The 13236-nt window shown below is 38.7% G+C and overlaps 1 protein-coding gene across 7 annotated transcripts in view; it reads right to left on the bottom strand.

Annotated features, from left to right (window-relative positions):
- GEMIN8 (gem nuclear organelle associated protein 8) overlaps positions 1 to 11580 on the bottom strand; it is a 28465-nt gene extending 16885 nt beyond the window's left edge. Inside the window, exons 1-6 of one of the 7 annotated variants that reach the window (XM_026062910.1) lie at positions 11474 to 11580; positions 10597 to 10648; positions 10257 to 10439; positions 7527 to 7614; positions 5897 to 5933; positions 2793 to 3234 (exon numbers count right to left, since the gene is read on the bottom strand). In XM_026062910.1, the coding sequence (XP_025918695.1) occupies positions 2793 to 3234; positions 5897 to 5899 (445 nt within the window). In that variant the 5' untranslated portion in view covers positions 5900 to 5933; positions 7527 to 7614; positions 10257 to 10439; positions 10597 to 10648; positions 11474 to 11580. Of the gene's footprint in view, positions 1 to 2792; positions 3235 to 5896; positions 5934 to 7498; positions 7615 to 10256; positions 10440 to 10596; positions 10649 to 10793; positions 11305 to 11473 lie in introns of those variants that run through there. The other 6 variants (XM_026062911.1, XM_026062909.1, XM_026062913.1 and 3 more) reach the window with 6 other exon arrangements.
- Positions 11581 to 13236: the final 1656 nt, after the last annotated feature.

Here is a 13236-nt window from a genome sequence, read left to right on the forward strand (position 1 = left end):
CTSGGAACTCCACCTGGAGCCCTCTATCTATGTCAGAGAAGGAAAACTTCACGCACAGCCCTGCCCTTAACACGTCCTAACAGCTGCCTTGTACTTTGTCCGTTTATCAAGGTGGCTATTGTGTATTCTCCTCTGACATGTCCAAAACTTTCCACTCAGTTTAGAGAAAACTTAAACTCTTATCTCAACATTATAAATGTTTCTTTCAGAGATGGATGCCTAAATTTCAGGCACTGCTGAGCTTTACAGTGCCCAAGTTCCTTTACAGATCTACTCATACAGTGGAGGATTACTGCCCAAGACCTACAGTTCGGGATTGAAAGTAAAGGTGTCAGAGAGAAAATATTAAGTAACTGTGTTTTTTGTGTGTATCTGCATTATCTCCATTTTCCTTGRGGATCAATAAAAAAGCTAAAATGATTCTTCAACACATTATGAAAGATATAACCTGATAGTGTCATTGATCTCAGCTTAATGAACCCCTAAATTTCATTTTGCTTAGAAACAGACCCAGGATAATGAATAACGCTATCTCATAAAAGTGKAGTAGTACTGCCTTCAACAGGGTCTCCATACAGCTCACCATTTCCACACCATCAGGAAAATGAATATTCTTCTCCTGCTGCTGCTTATATTATTTCTTCTGATAAACTTCAACAGAATTAAAAATGTATTTCATTTCCTTCCTCCCCATTGAAAGAAACAAAACTATTTCTGCAAAAGCTCATATTGTATTTTTAATTACTGACAAAATTAGCATTTAGATAGCACCATTCACCAAAGAATTCTGTAACATTTTTAAGTTTCAATTAAATCAAGCACTGTACTTGTTTACTTTTTGCTTGCTTTGAAGAATTATTATCATCACTTTACCAGGGAAACAACAAAGAAACTGAGGAACACAGAAACTAAAGGCCAGAGTCTGCTTTCCCAGAGTCTGCTTTCATTTGCACCAAGATCTGCAATACTGTCACTGAAGCGAATGGAATTACATTTACCCAGAACTAGGCTAGTAAATGGCACAGGGTTGAGACCTAATTATTCCAAAAGGTTCCAAGTACCTATGTGGCAGAAGGAACAAGGGTCAAATCTCTCTGTTCTCAGTCACAAGCCTTTYCTTGATCCACTTGCTCATCATAAAGAATCAAATCATATTTTTAGCAAGAACAGCAAGTGAGAGGTCAGGAAGACATAAAATATCAATACCAAGGTTATATAGGATATTTGTGACAAAGAGTCTCTGAGCCCAGATCTCCCAATTTCCAGCATACAACTTTAATCACTAACACACCTTTAAACAGCACTAACCATAAAGACAGAATAAACCCAAAGAAAGCGTACTGCATTTCCAGACTTAGCCATGCATCTCAAAGCATCCTGTACCTCTTCAAAGGAACATTTCAACAGAGAACAGCAAACTCATTCTGCAAAAGCAGAACTATGCTGAGGAGAAAGGGCTGCATGTCAGGCACTACCTCTGAGCTCCGTAACTTGCATTCCTCTGCTAACTAGAGAAGTCGTGCGTCATACTGAAGGAAGTATGAAGTTAAGCTGGGGTGTGTCAGTTCACTAGATACCCTCTGATCAAAGAATTAAATGTAATTTTAACTCTCCCTCCCAATCATTGCCTTTATTTTGCATTTTTAGAGCATCTCTTTCAGTATGCAGAACAAGTTCTATTCAGCATTGTGGGTATCTCCTATGTGACTTACATGGGAAGAATTACTTTCATCATGCTGTTTTCTTAAAACAGATAATAAATTTTCCTGCAACATTTGTATATGAAGTAAACTGTCAATAAAGTACAACATAATCCTTTATTTCCTTTAAGATTTCACAGAAATGAAATTGACCAATAACTCTGAGAATCAAGACCTGAAAAAAATCTCAAGTCTTTGTCTTATGTCCCCTGCTTAAGGACTTGTGTCCAGATCAAGATACAAAACAAAGAAAAACTTCTGATACAGTACAGAATGCAGAGGACCTGAAGGATGCAGGGGAAGTAGAGACAGGTCTTGGAATTTTGCTGTTGGGTTAGCCAAAGAACAACAAATAAAATAGCTGATCCATATCATAAAGTACATTGAGGTTTACCCTAGGGTGTAGTAAAGTGCTTCCTCTGGGTTCCCCTTTCAGAGATATATCATGTAATTAGATTTAACCTTAAAAATTCTGTAGTTTTGACAATATTTTAGATTGAATACCATTAAAAAAGTCCTCCGGCTAACCTAAATCTTAAACTCTAGTTTTAAAATTTGGCATGAATTAATTTTGGATTTTGAAATACAAGTATATGTATATATACTTTTAATGGAAAAGCTGACTGATTAAATATTGTTTTAAAATTTAAGCAAATCTTTGTGAGATAAACCAAAGGATACTTAGAAAAGGAAGGCAAGAAACTGCAAAAGACTCATCGAGTGACTCCTAAGAGAATGAATTCTGAAATGAAATAGCAGTGCCATCTGTGCAATTAAGAAGGGCACTGAACATTCTACCCATGGACAAATTTTCTTCAGAACTGAAGATGAATATTGTCTTCTCCTCTTTACAGTCATCATCTTTTCTCTGTCACAGAAAAACCTTCAAACATTTTCTGAGCCTTATTTCTAACGAATGGTACTGACCTAAGTGCACCCACGAGTTTTGCCTGGTTCATTCTGTCTGGCTTACTCATTTGCAGTGTCCCCTACTTTTTTAAATTGTTACAAATACTCTAAACACTGAAGTTATCCATCACCCAATGTGATGGCCACCAAGCAMCAGAAAATATACAACAAACATGGACTTACGCAGTTCCTCCCGGTGCCTCTCTGTCTGTGCAAAAAACTGGCGAAGTTCTTCTGTGATCTCCATGTTACTCAAGTCATATTCTATCTCCTCTTCGGACTCAGAGTCCTCCTCCATTTCAGAGTCCCTTTCAGCATCCTCCCTCTCTAGGTGGGCACCCCTGTACTGCTGAGCTCCCCCATGGTACTTAGCTCTGCCACATGGGCTGTAGCTGGAAAAACAGTTGCGGGTACGTGGTAGGTCATTTCCATCCCAATCTGAGTAACGGCTACTTGGAGAGGCTGCAGAAGGATGCCACGGTAAGTGATAGAAGGACTCCATGGCTTTCCTGTAGGCTTTCTGATGCTTATGCATCCAGCGCATGGCTAGATCATAGTGCTTCCAGTATCTTGCATACACTTGCCGAAAATACCACGGCTCAGTGTCTTCCTGTGGCAATTTCTCCTGGGGAGCAGGGGGGGRRAAAAAAAAGAGAAAGCAAACAGTAATTGAGGGGAGAAACACTGTAAAARCAAGCCCTAAGTTTGCCTTTTAGTCATCAGTCATTCTTTTTCTATGATAAACAATGTATATCTGAATGAGAATGATAAGCATTAATACCGTGCAAGTGCATTACACTTTATTACTCTTACAAGAGACTGTTTTTTCCTCATCAACTACCAATAAAGAATTGCCAATAAAGTAGTAGTATGCAGAAGGTATTTTCCCAAGTGCTCCTGCTACTATGGTGGAAGTGGATGTATTCCACATTTCCTTAACTGCTCACCATGAATTGCAAGAACTGGATCATTCCAAGGTGTATGCATTACAACCTACACCTGTCTTCCAAATCCACAGACAGAAAACACAAGAGATTAAAATTCCTCCATATTAAACAAAGGCATTAATTTTATCCATAACACATTTCCTCCATCTGCCTGCCAAGATAAGTTTCAAAGAAAAGGTCAAATGGCAATTCAGTCAAGTTCATATATCCATCATGGTTTTGATCAAAAACAAGACTGTATTTAGCCAAGTGCTGAGCTGCCAGTAAATCTCCCTTTTGCACTTATCAGCAACCAACATATGAAAAGGAGTCATAAAGTCCCAAYGATAAAATACATGGAAAGATAGGTCTTCAGGGATAAAATGAAACACATTATCTCCTGTCCTCCAGCTAATCTTACTTTACCTGAAACAGCATAGTTTCACTCTGTTCATATTTCACCAGCAACCAAGAATTCCAGTCCTTCCAGCCTTAATCCCCCTGCTGCAGGCCATTTTCTCTCCTGCCTCATTCTATTCTCAAAAAGGAGGGACACTGAAGCTCTTAAAGAAAGTCCTGTGGTAAACTAGGGCCTAGAATGCAGTCAGAACATACATGGCAAGTGAGGCTTTTTTCACATCCTTACTTCCAGAGAAAAGCTTCTATCAGGGCCAAAATGGAATGCCTGTACTTTTAAATCAGAAGAATTTTAGTTAAACCATGCTTTGGCATATACTCAAACTATGGGAAGATTAGCTGAGGTTTTCAGAAGTGAAAGTGACATTTATGGTCCTTWACTAGTTTTAAGAAACATACAAGATAAAAAATTTTCTTGAAATGTGTTTTCCTGATCTGAACTGGCACCACTCTGTAGCCTTAAAAGAATGATCTCTTGGAGGATGGGGTATTAAACAAACTTAAGAAATACTTTCCATTCAGTGCYGGCAATACCACATGAGGTTAATTTCATTTACTTATATTTGTTTTCACTTCCTGGTTCTCAGACAATAATGCAAATGCTGGAGTTTGCAATAATAACTGTCCCTTCTTTCTGCAAAATTGAGCCCATTACCCTAGAAGAGGTCTATGATTATTGTTTCTTTCCAAGGTTATCGCTAAGTGATTTTAGGTACAAAAGATCTCCAGCCAGTATATTTCTTGGAGAAAAAACAATACAAAATACATTGCTCAGGAAACTCTGATCAAAAATTGCATCCTATCTGTGAGGGGCTATGGGGTTCAGCCATGCGATTAGAACACCCAAATTATCTTTCCTGAAAAGTAACAGTTCATGGAAGTGAGACTTTAYAGGGCTGATTTTCCTCTTAGTCTAGCATTGCCCTGCTACAAGACCACTCATTTCAGAAGATTTATTCCCAAGATGAGTGGGTGCAAGAAAATCATCTACCTTCCACAAAGAATTTACCCATTCCTAATCATCCAACCACCTAAAACTAGGATCGTACAATGTTTTCCTTATTTACTGTTCTTGCTTTGCTTAAGAATGTCAGACTGACTCCTCATTCTTCAGCAGTCAGATGAAAACGTCCTATTGTCAAATCTGATACATTCACAGGTTAGTTTTAGAACACTTTGCTTATTTTTTTCCACTACTTAAAAATCCAGTTTTGGAACATAATAGAGCAGTTCATGCAGCTTGACAAAAGTAGAGATCTCATACATTCTATATATTTCTGAAGAGGACAATGCATTCTTCTAGAGCTCAAAAGTTATCTTCAGTTCTTTTTAAATGTTTCTAAAGAGGGCCTTGACAACTTTACTGAAAGCTCTGGAATCCAGCTGGCTGATTTGCCTAGCTGACTAGCTCCAGTTGTTAATTTCAGGGAAAGGAAGACAAAAAGCCAGTTCATGTAGGCAGAACTGTGATGCTGGTGCCTGTCCAAATACTTTTTGTGGCTTTTTTTGTTCAAAGTGACCCTTGAAAACCTCTTTTACATTTGAATTTTAAAAATACATCTGTTCAAAAAGAAAAGTTAYGGAAATGTTTTACATTGGGGTGGAGAAAGGAAAGGAATATCTTAAAGTCTAACTTAGTTCTATGTCTGTGCTTTTTCAGCTGTGAAATAAATGGAAATAAGAGATTTCCTCAAGTGAACAAAAGTTATAAATCTAAGGCAAATGAGCAACATCCTCAGTTATTTTTCCCGTTATGTCTCTGGAGTCTTCCCAAGGGTAGACAAATCATATAGTGTTGTAATCTGAATTCTATTTTGAATGCGGTTTAGCTCCTTTCATATATAATTTGTACATGTCTGTATTGACAGTTCAGTAAAAGTGTTTATATGCATTTCCTACATATAGGACTAGCTTATCACAGAGACACCCATAAAGACTGCTTACCATCTTTTGTGGAGTTTGTTCCGGTGATCAAGATAAACTAGAAAAGAAAATAGTATTTTTTTAATTCATAAAAATATATACAAAGATGGCCACAAATAATGAATCCATTTTAATAAACTTGAATACTATGGCCTATAGTTATTAAATACCCCTCCTCGCTGTGGCTAGTTGAAGTCTCTTATTTATGGCTGTTGATTAGCTTCAGTAATAATCTCAGTCCTTAAAATTCCTCAATACAATATGAAGGTTAAAAAGGAGCCTTTTACCACAATGTAGTCTAAAATGCTGGGACTGAAGAATACACTTTATTTCATTACCCTTATCTTTTCCACTTTCTCCCACAACTTACACTTCTACAATCTTTATTTTCTAAATTAATGGCATAACATCATAGACTTAAATGAAGCACACCATTTTCTCTTTTYAGCAGCATCTACATAGAGAGATCCATAAAAGAAGCAATTTCAGCAAAACGCCTAAACCCATCTTGACAGCACACAAGTAGTAAGGTTTCTGATTAAACCTATGATGCACTTCTGTTTGCATACAATTCCTCCTTTTGCTTTATTTCTCTTTTTCTTCAGACATCTCATCCCAATCCTGCCAGCAGTAAAGGAAACACATACCAATTTGGATTGCAAACACATTCTCAGATGAGAGGAAAAAGGGAGAGGAAGAGGGGCAACTAGAAAACAAATGAACAAAAAATACCTATAAGCACCAGGCAGGGCTTACAATTGTCATCATTTTCAATGTGATTTACCAGCAGGAACCATTTAGAAACATTCTGAATAATTCCCTCCCTACCTGACAATATTTTATTACATTAAGACCACATATTTCTCCTCATGTTGTCACTCACAGCTTGAACCTGATGCTATGTAAAGCCAGTGAAAGATAACAGGAATTCAATGCACTAAACTACCCTAAACTACTAATGCACTAAACTACTACTAAGACATGGTCAAATGCTATTTCCAGCTTTACTGGAACATAGCCAACACAGCATTTTCTTTTTCAGAACTACTATGAATTTATACCAGCGTAACATGAGAATTTTTCCCAGAGCGTATGAACACAGGACATATATCACGATTGTGTTCTGTCTCATACCTACTAATTAAATAGCAACTTTTTGCCTCTTAAGACAAGCAGTACCGAGTGAAAGGAGAATGGGAATGGGTAACATTCAAAGAAAATGCAAATCATGAAGCTACCACAAAGACAAACTATCATCCTTTGCATAGCACACACCAAGCTCAAATGCATAAACCCATGGTCACACCAACCTATCTACAAGAAGTCCTACATACATGAGCAGTCCCATTGCAATCAATGCAAACACTCATGCAAGTAAAGGCTTGCAGATTTGGGCATTAGGCAGCCAAAAATGTGTGACTTCATTGTACTCTCTCCCGCCTGCCTAGAGGAGGGGGAACAAAACGCAGAGCTAAGGTCACTCATAAAACACTGCAGTGACTTGTAGCACTAGTAAACCACAGATATATTAAAGACTCATGGGAAATAAGATGTTTGAAATGAACTGAAAGGAATAGCTCATGCTACCTCTTCAAAATTTGTGTTTCCATTCTCATGACTTACATATGGACATATTGTGTCCTCCACATACCCATCTGGACAGTGTCAAGGCCACCGTAAGAGTCTTTTTCTCATACTTGAAAACCTAAGCTCATGGTAGCCGATTCTTCCATTTTCCGCTGCAGAAAAATTATGTATATTAGAAGTTCACGATCACTCTAGTTCTTACGTGGCAGAAGTCTTTGAACTAGCTTCAGCACAAATAGAAATCAGGTTCAGAGCCTAATGTAAACACACTGATTTCACTGTTTTTAAAGCAGTAGATGGTGAAGTCTGATGCTACATTAGTATACAGCATGTATGTATGCTCTCTGAAGGGGAACGAGAGGAAAGAGAAAAAATCTTGGCAAGTCTATCCAACTATATTAGTTTACCAAATATGAAAAACCTGCTCTGCCAAACAGAATAACTTATTTTCATAAATTAAGTATGAAACATGACTAGAAATATAAGGCATAGCATAATGGATCTACAAGCTGGGACACTAAATTAAAGAATGAGTTCATTTTTATTTTACGTTGAATTACTCTTCCAAAAGAAACTATGCAAAATAGGAAATATGATAAGAAGTAGAAAACAAATGTGATAACTCTACTGCTATATATTTTTAAATAAAATATGGAAGCAACTGCTATATTTTTTTTAAATAAAATATGGAAGCAAGTGAACATATGAAATTAGCCAGAAAATCTAGAATTTTAAATAACAAATCTGCTTGCCTATGCTCATCACTAATGATAAAAAAATTTTAAAAGTTACTTTTGATAAATTTTATTACTTCTTTTTTTTCAGTTTAAAATATTTCTCCATTGAGATTAAACATGGATGCACTGCCTTTCATCAAAATATGCCTGTCTCACTGTGAAGTAAGCATTAATGAAAACAAGCAGATCTAACCAAAGCAATGTCAATTCCACTGGAGTCAAAAGAAGTTGAGACAGTGTCTGTCATACTGTGAAACATAGCCATGAAATACTATTTTTTTGTAACTTGGTAATGTAATTCATACTACAGGAGCAAAGCCCTCTAGTGGAGTCTTGCACACAGTGCTTCCAGCTGCCATATTTGAGGTTACTGGTAGAGATCAAAAAAATCCACTGATGTAGTGACAAGGAGGTTTTGATCTTATTCAGAACACTGAAGAGCACAGGATTAATTAACCTGTTGTATAGTATTAAGATAGAAAGATAAGATGTAATTAAAGGAAGGTGAAATTACAACAAATTCAGCAGAGAACTTCATTAAATAATATATAAAGCTTTTCTGAAGAAGGAAACTATGTTTAAATCAGAAATGCCAAAAACACTAGCTGCTTAAGCTGACCACATCTTTTGCTTACTGCTGCTGCTTTTGTCTCTACTCCTTTAGCTTGTGTGGCCTGTATTTTTCTGTCAGACCAGAGATGTCCCTAACTCAATTTCTGAAAATGSCCAGTAACAGATACTTAATAAAACACAACACTAGAGCAAACATATAGAAAATATTATTTCTGATATATTTCCTCTGATTCCTGCAAGTGGCTGTTTAGATACTTTTTCAGGTCCAAACTGCTTTTGGCATTTAAAAGCTAACATCTGACTTATCTTCCATAAATGTGACATTTCTCTGAATCCATGAATACTTGGGGCTTCCACAACCTCCCATGGCAATGGGTTTCACAATGCAATATATTAAACACCAATTTTGCTGTGTACTTCAAACTCACTCCTATAATCAGTAGCAATATCCTGAGTGGACTCTTTATACCTGGAAGATTTGTATCAATAGGGCAGATTTAGAACACGAACATACCAGGAACTACAAGCATATTTAAAAAAATGGCTTGTCATAGAATGGGAACAGAAGAATGTGCCCATGGTCATCAGGATTTCATAAGACAGACAAACATATCACTAGTATGCAAGCATGGAAGGTAATAGCACATAAGGTATCAAGAGAAACAGAATACCCTCCTACCCAAACCATTACCTCTGGCAGAAGGACACTGGTGCAATACTTGAAAGGGGGGAAAAAAAGGGGGCGCAGGGGAAGGATATTCTCATCACGGTTATCTTAAAAACAGGATCTCCAGAAATATATTTTTAGAAATCTATGCAAAAAAATAAAACAAATAGTCACTGAAGAACCAAGCTAGATCCAGTACTGCTGTAGGATACTATTTTTTATTCCACTTGTTCAAATCAGTGAGTGGAATTTCTGGCCAGCAGATCATTCAACACACAAAACTGGTTGAAGCTTAAAAACAGATGCAGAAATTAAAAGCATTCATATTAGAGCTTTTGCAAAAATATGGCGACTATTTAGTACAGCAATTCATATTTCAGAGATTAAATTAATCAGACAGGAAAGCTTCCTCCCTCAAAACCTGTGAATAGAGAAATCACGTGTTTAACAAAATTTTGATTAAAAGCACCACATATTAAGGGAAAAGGCTATCAGTATTGCTACTGATGACAGCAAGGTGCAAAAGGATGCCCTCCACGCTCTTCATCATTCTTGTTAACTCAGCATCCTCCTCCTAAGGCTTTGGTAGATTTGACTATGTTACCTGACTAGTTCAAAAAAAATCCCATGCCTTTTGTTAGGTGTCTCCAATTAACCAACCTTCTCTAGCTGTGTCAAATATATAAAATATTGAAGCCCTACTACATGTTCTCAAAAATATGCCAAGAGTTCAGTAAGAAAAACGTGCCATATAACAATATCAATAGTGAGCATCTTCCCATGAAAACCCATTTCATTTTATACTTCTAATGCTTACCCTTAGTGTGGGATTACCACCAGGAGAGGGGAAGGTTTGAAGAGCATTTTGATGCTCTACTTCAGATTAATACTGTGTACTGCTGGTGTATGACGTTAACTTTAATACCAAAGTGCTCCAGTTACAGTCATGCAGAAATTTAAGTCTGTGAGTGCTGAGACAGTTGGCAGTACAAATATTCCCCTATTAAAAAAAAAAAAAAAAAGTAGAAATCCCCAGCACTACGTACTGCATTCTTGTTTGCGCATGGCTGTAAACACAGGATCTGGCTGGCACTTAGGATTCAGTTACAGCTGGCTATCATCCAACTAGGAGAGTCAGCTGAGCTATGAAAACCTACCGACCACTATGATGTCTTCACCTCAGTGTCCTCACACCAGCACTGGTAATTCCTGCAAACAGAAGGGGAACAAATTACATATATGTCAAAATTATGTTCATGGCAGGGGCAGTTCTCTTAAGTATTAAACCTGTTAAAAAAAAAAAAAGAAAGCATGTAGATCAAGCTTTAGTGTTTGTGTTGAGGCATATTTTTACCAAAGCAGAGCCTGAGGCAGTGTAATCCTATGGTGCTCCCAAAAAGAGGGTCTTCTCTGGGATCCAGGAAACAAATCCAAAAGCTATTTGGACAACAGCCAGAGGTCAAAGGTGAAGCGCTAAAAGCTGTACCATTATTAGTAGCCCCAGTTAGCTTTTGTTTCACATGACTCTGTCAGTTTAGTCATAAATAACAGCAACATGGATAGGAAGGGGAAGAAACTTCTAGGCTGTAGCTTTTTTTAAGGCAAAATTAAGCTCCTGGTCCAAGACATGCAGTGCTCAAACTCTGATCAGAGTGCTCAAGCATCACCAGATCACAAAAAAAGATAAACAGCTCTTGTTTCTGCCAAGCACTGCAAACAGATCAAACTGCGGGTGGGCAGGAAAACAGGCCGCTACGCAAAGGTCCGCCCATACACCCCAGCCTCCGGCACACGCGGGACCTCTCGCTCTTAAAATTACGCAGAAGCCTTCTCAGCCCGGAGGCCTACACTTTCCAGAGGGAATGCAAGGAAAAACCGATGTGTGGAATAACCCCCCCCTCCTTCCCCCCACCCAGGCTCTGAAAGCAAAACTAATTCCCTCCCAAACTGTGCGCTTTCCCGCCCTCCCCCCCCCCAGCAGCCCTGTCATGGCCGCGGCGCGGCGGGGGAGGCCGCGGCTGCCTCCGCACCCACCCGGCGGCCCGGGGCTCCTGCGCGCGCGGGGAGCCGAGCGGGGCCGCCCCCGGTGCTGCCTCCTTCCTTTCCCTTCCGGCGCGGCGCACCGAGCTCCCCCCTTCCTTCCCTTCCCTTCCGCCGGCCCCTTCCTTCCCTTCCCAGTGTCGCGGCGCCATCTTGTGGCGCCGCGCAGAGGCACCGCTGCCTCAGGCCGCCTTTCGCGGCGGGAGAGAAGCGTGTGGCGGCCGAAAGGCCGTGAAGCTCTCACTGGCCCTTCGCCGCGCTTCCTCTCGCGCTGCGTGGTTTGGAGTTGCAGAGACAGGTGGCCTCCAGCAGACTGAATTGTTATTCAGAGTGTGGGTGTGCGGTGCTTAGTGACACAATGTTATTTTGTCCTCTTTTTTTTTTTTCCTAATTAATTCCTAAAATTTCTGTTTGGCTTCTGGACCACTGTTGAGCTGATGCCTTCACAGGACTATGTGTGAGCAGTCAGTTCAGGGCCTATCACTGCCAGTGTAGCTGTGCTTGCTTTTTCCCCTGTGCAGTATTTTACATCTGTGTACCTTAAATTTTCCTTGCTATTTCATTGCCTGGTGTTATAATGTTGTTCCGTAGTTCTTCATGGTCAATGAAACCCTTATCTTTACCATAACTAGATAACAGAGTACCATCACCAAACTTTCACCATCTCATCTGTGCCGTTCTCCGGATCATTTATGGGTATGTTGAACAGCACAAGCACAGATCCTGGCAGGATTTCCCCCAGCCTTCTTTTTCTACTGTGACAACTAACATTTATTTCTCCTCTCTAATTTTTCTATTTTTAATCAGTATTTCCATACAAGAACCTCCCATTTTATTCACATTTTTCAGCTCTTTTCAGCATTGACATAACTGCCTGCCCACTGAAAATCCAAGCAAACTATATCAAGACAATTTCCCATGTTCACCTGCTCCAATTAAAAAACTCTAATATGAGGCATGATTTCACTTTACAAAGAACTGTATCAACTCTCCTTCAATATATCAAGTCTCTACGTTTATCTCCTATATATATACTAAAATTATTCTTTGAAATAATTTCCACTGATTTGCCTGTATGGGAATCGGATTTAATAGTTTATAAGATCCCCAGATGTTTTTAGGAAGCCATTTTATAAGTGGCATCAATTCAACTACCTTGTATTTTTGTACTGAGAAAGTTTTAAGTGATACAACTTGTTGATACTTGTGTTCAAGGAATCATTCAGAATTAATTCAATTTTTAGTTCCTTTCAGAACAGTTAGGTAAATACTCTCTGGCCCTGCAGATTTGCCACTGTTTGCTCAGTTTCTAGTTTTAGAAGCTATTTTTTTGTTACCGGCGCTCAGATATGTCAGCTGAGAAAGATGCGCCTCTCAAGACGCTAGCGTAGGAGCCTCTCAGAGTTCCTCTRTGATGAATACAGATGTAAAAAAACTAAACTAAACCAAACCAAAACCCAACCCCTCCCCCCCTGCAAAAAAAACCCCAAACACATGACTTACTGGCCAAATCTTTTAAATGTTTAAATCAGAATAGGCAGCAATAGAGCACGATAGTCAAAATGTGAAACAGTCCGTTTTTATTGCTCTTGTATATTCTTTCTTACCAAGAGCATTTTGATTATGCTGTTGGGTGCTGCAACAGCAGCAGAGGAGCACTTCATGTGACTGTCACTTATAAATATAAATTGTCTTGTCACTTACAAATTTTAAATATAAAATATAATTGTCTAATCTATGATACTTACAGTGTATCG

The sequence above is a fragment of the Apteryx rowi genome, unplaced genomic scaffold (genome assembly GCF_003343035.1).
Source record: "Apteryx rowi isolate R43461 unplaced genomic scaffold, aptRow1 scaffold_196, whole genome shotgun sequence".
NCBI classification, from domain to species: Eukaryota; Metazoa; Chordata; class Aves; order Apterygiformes; family Apterygidae; genus Apteryx; species Apteryx rowi.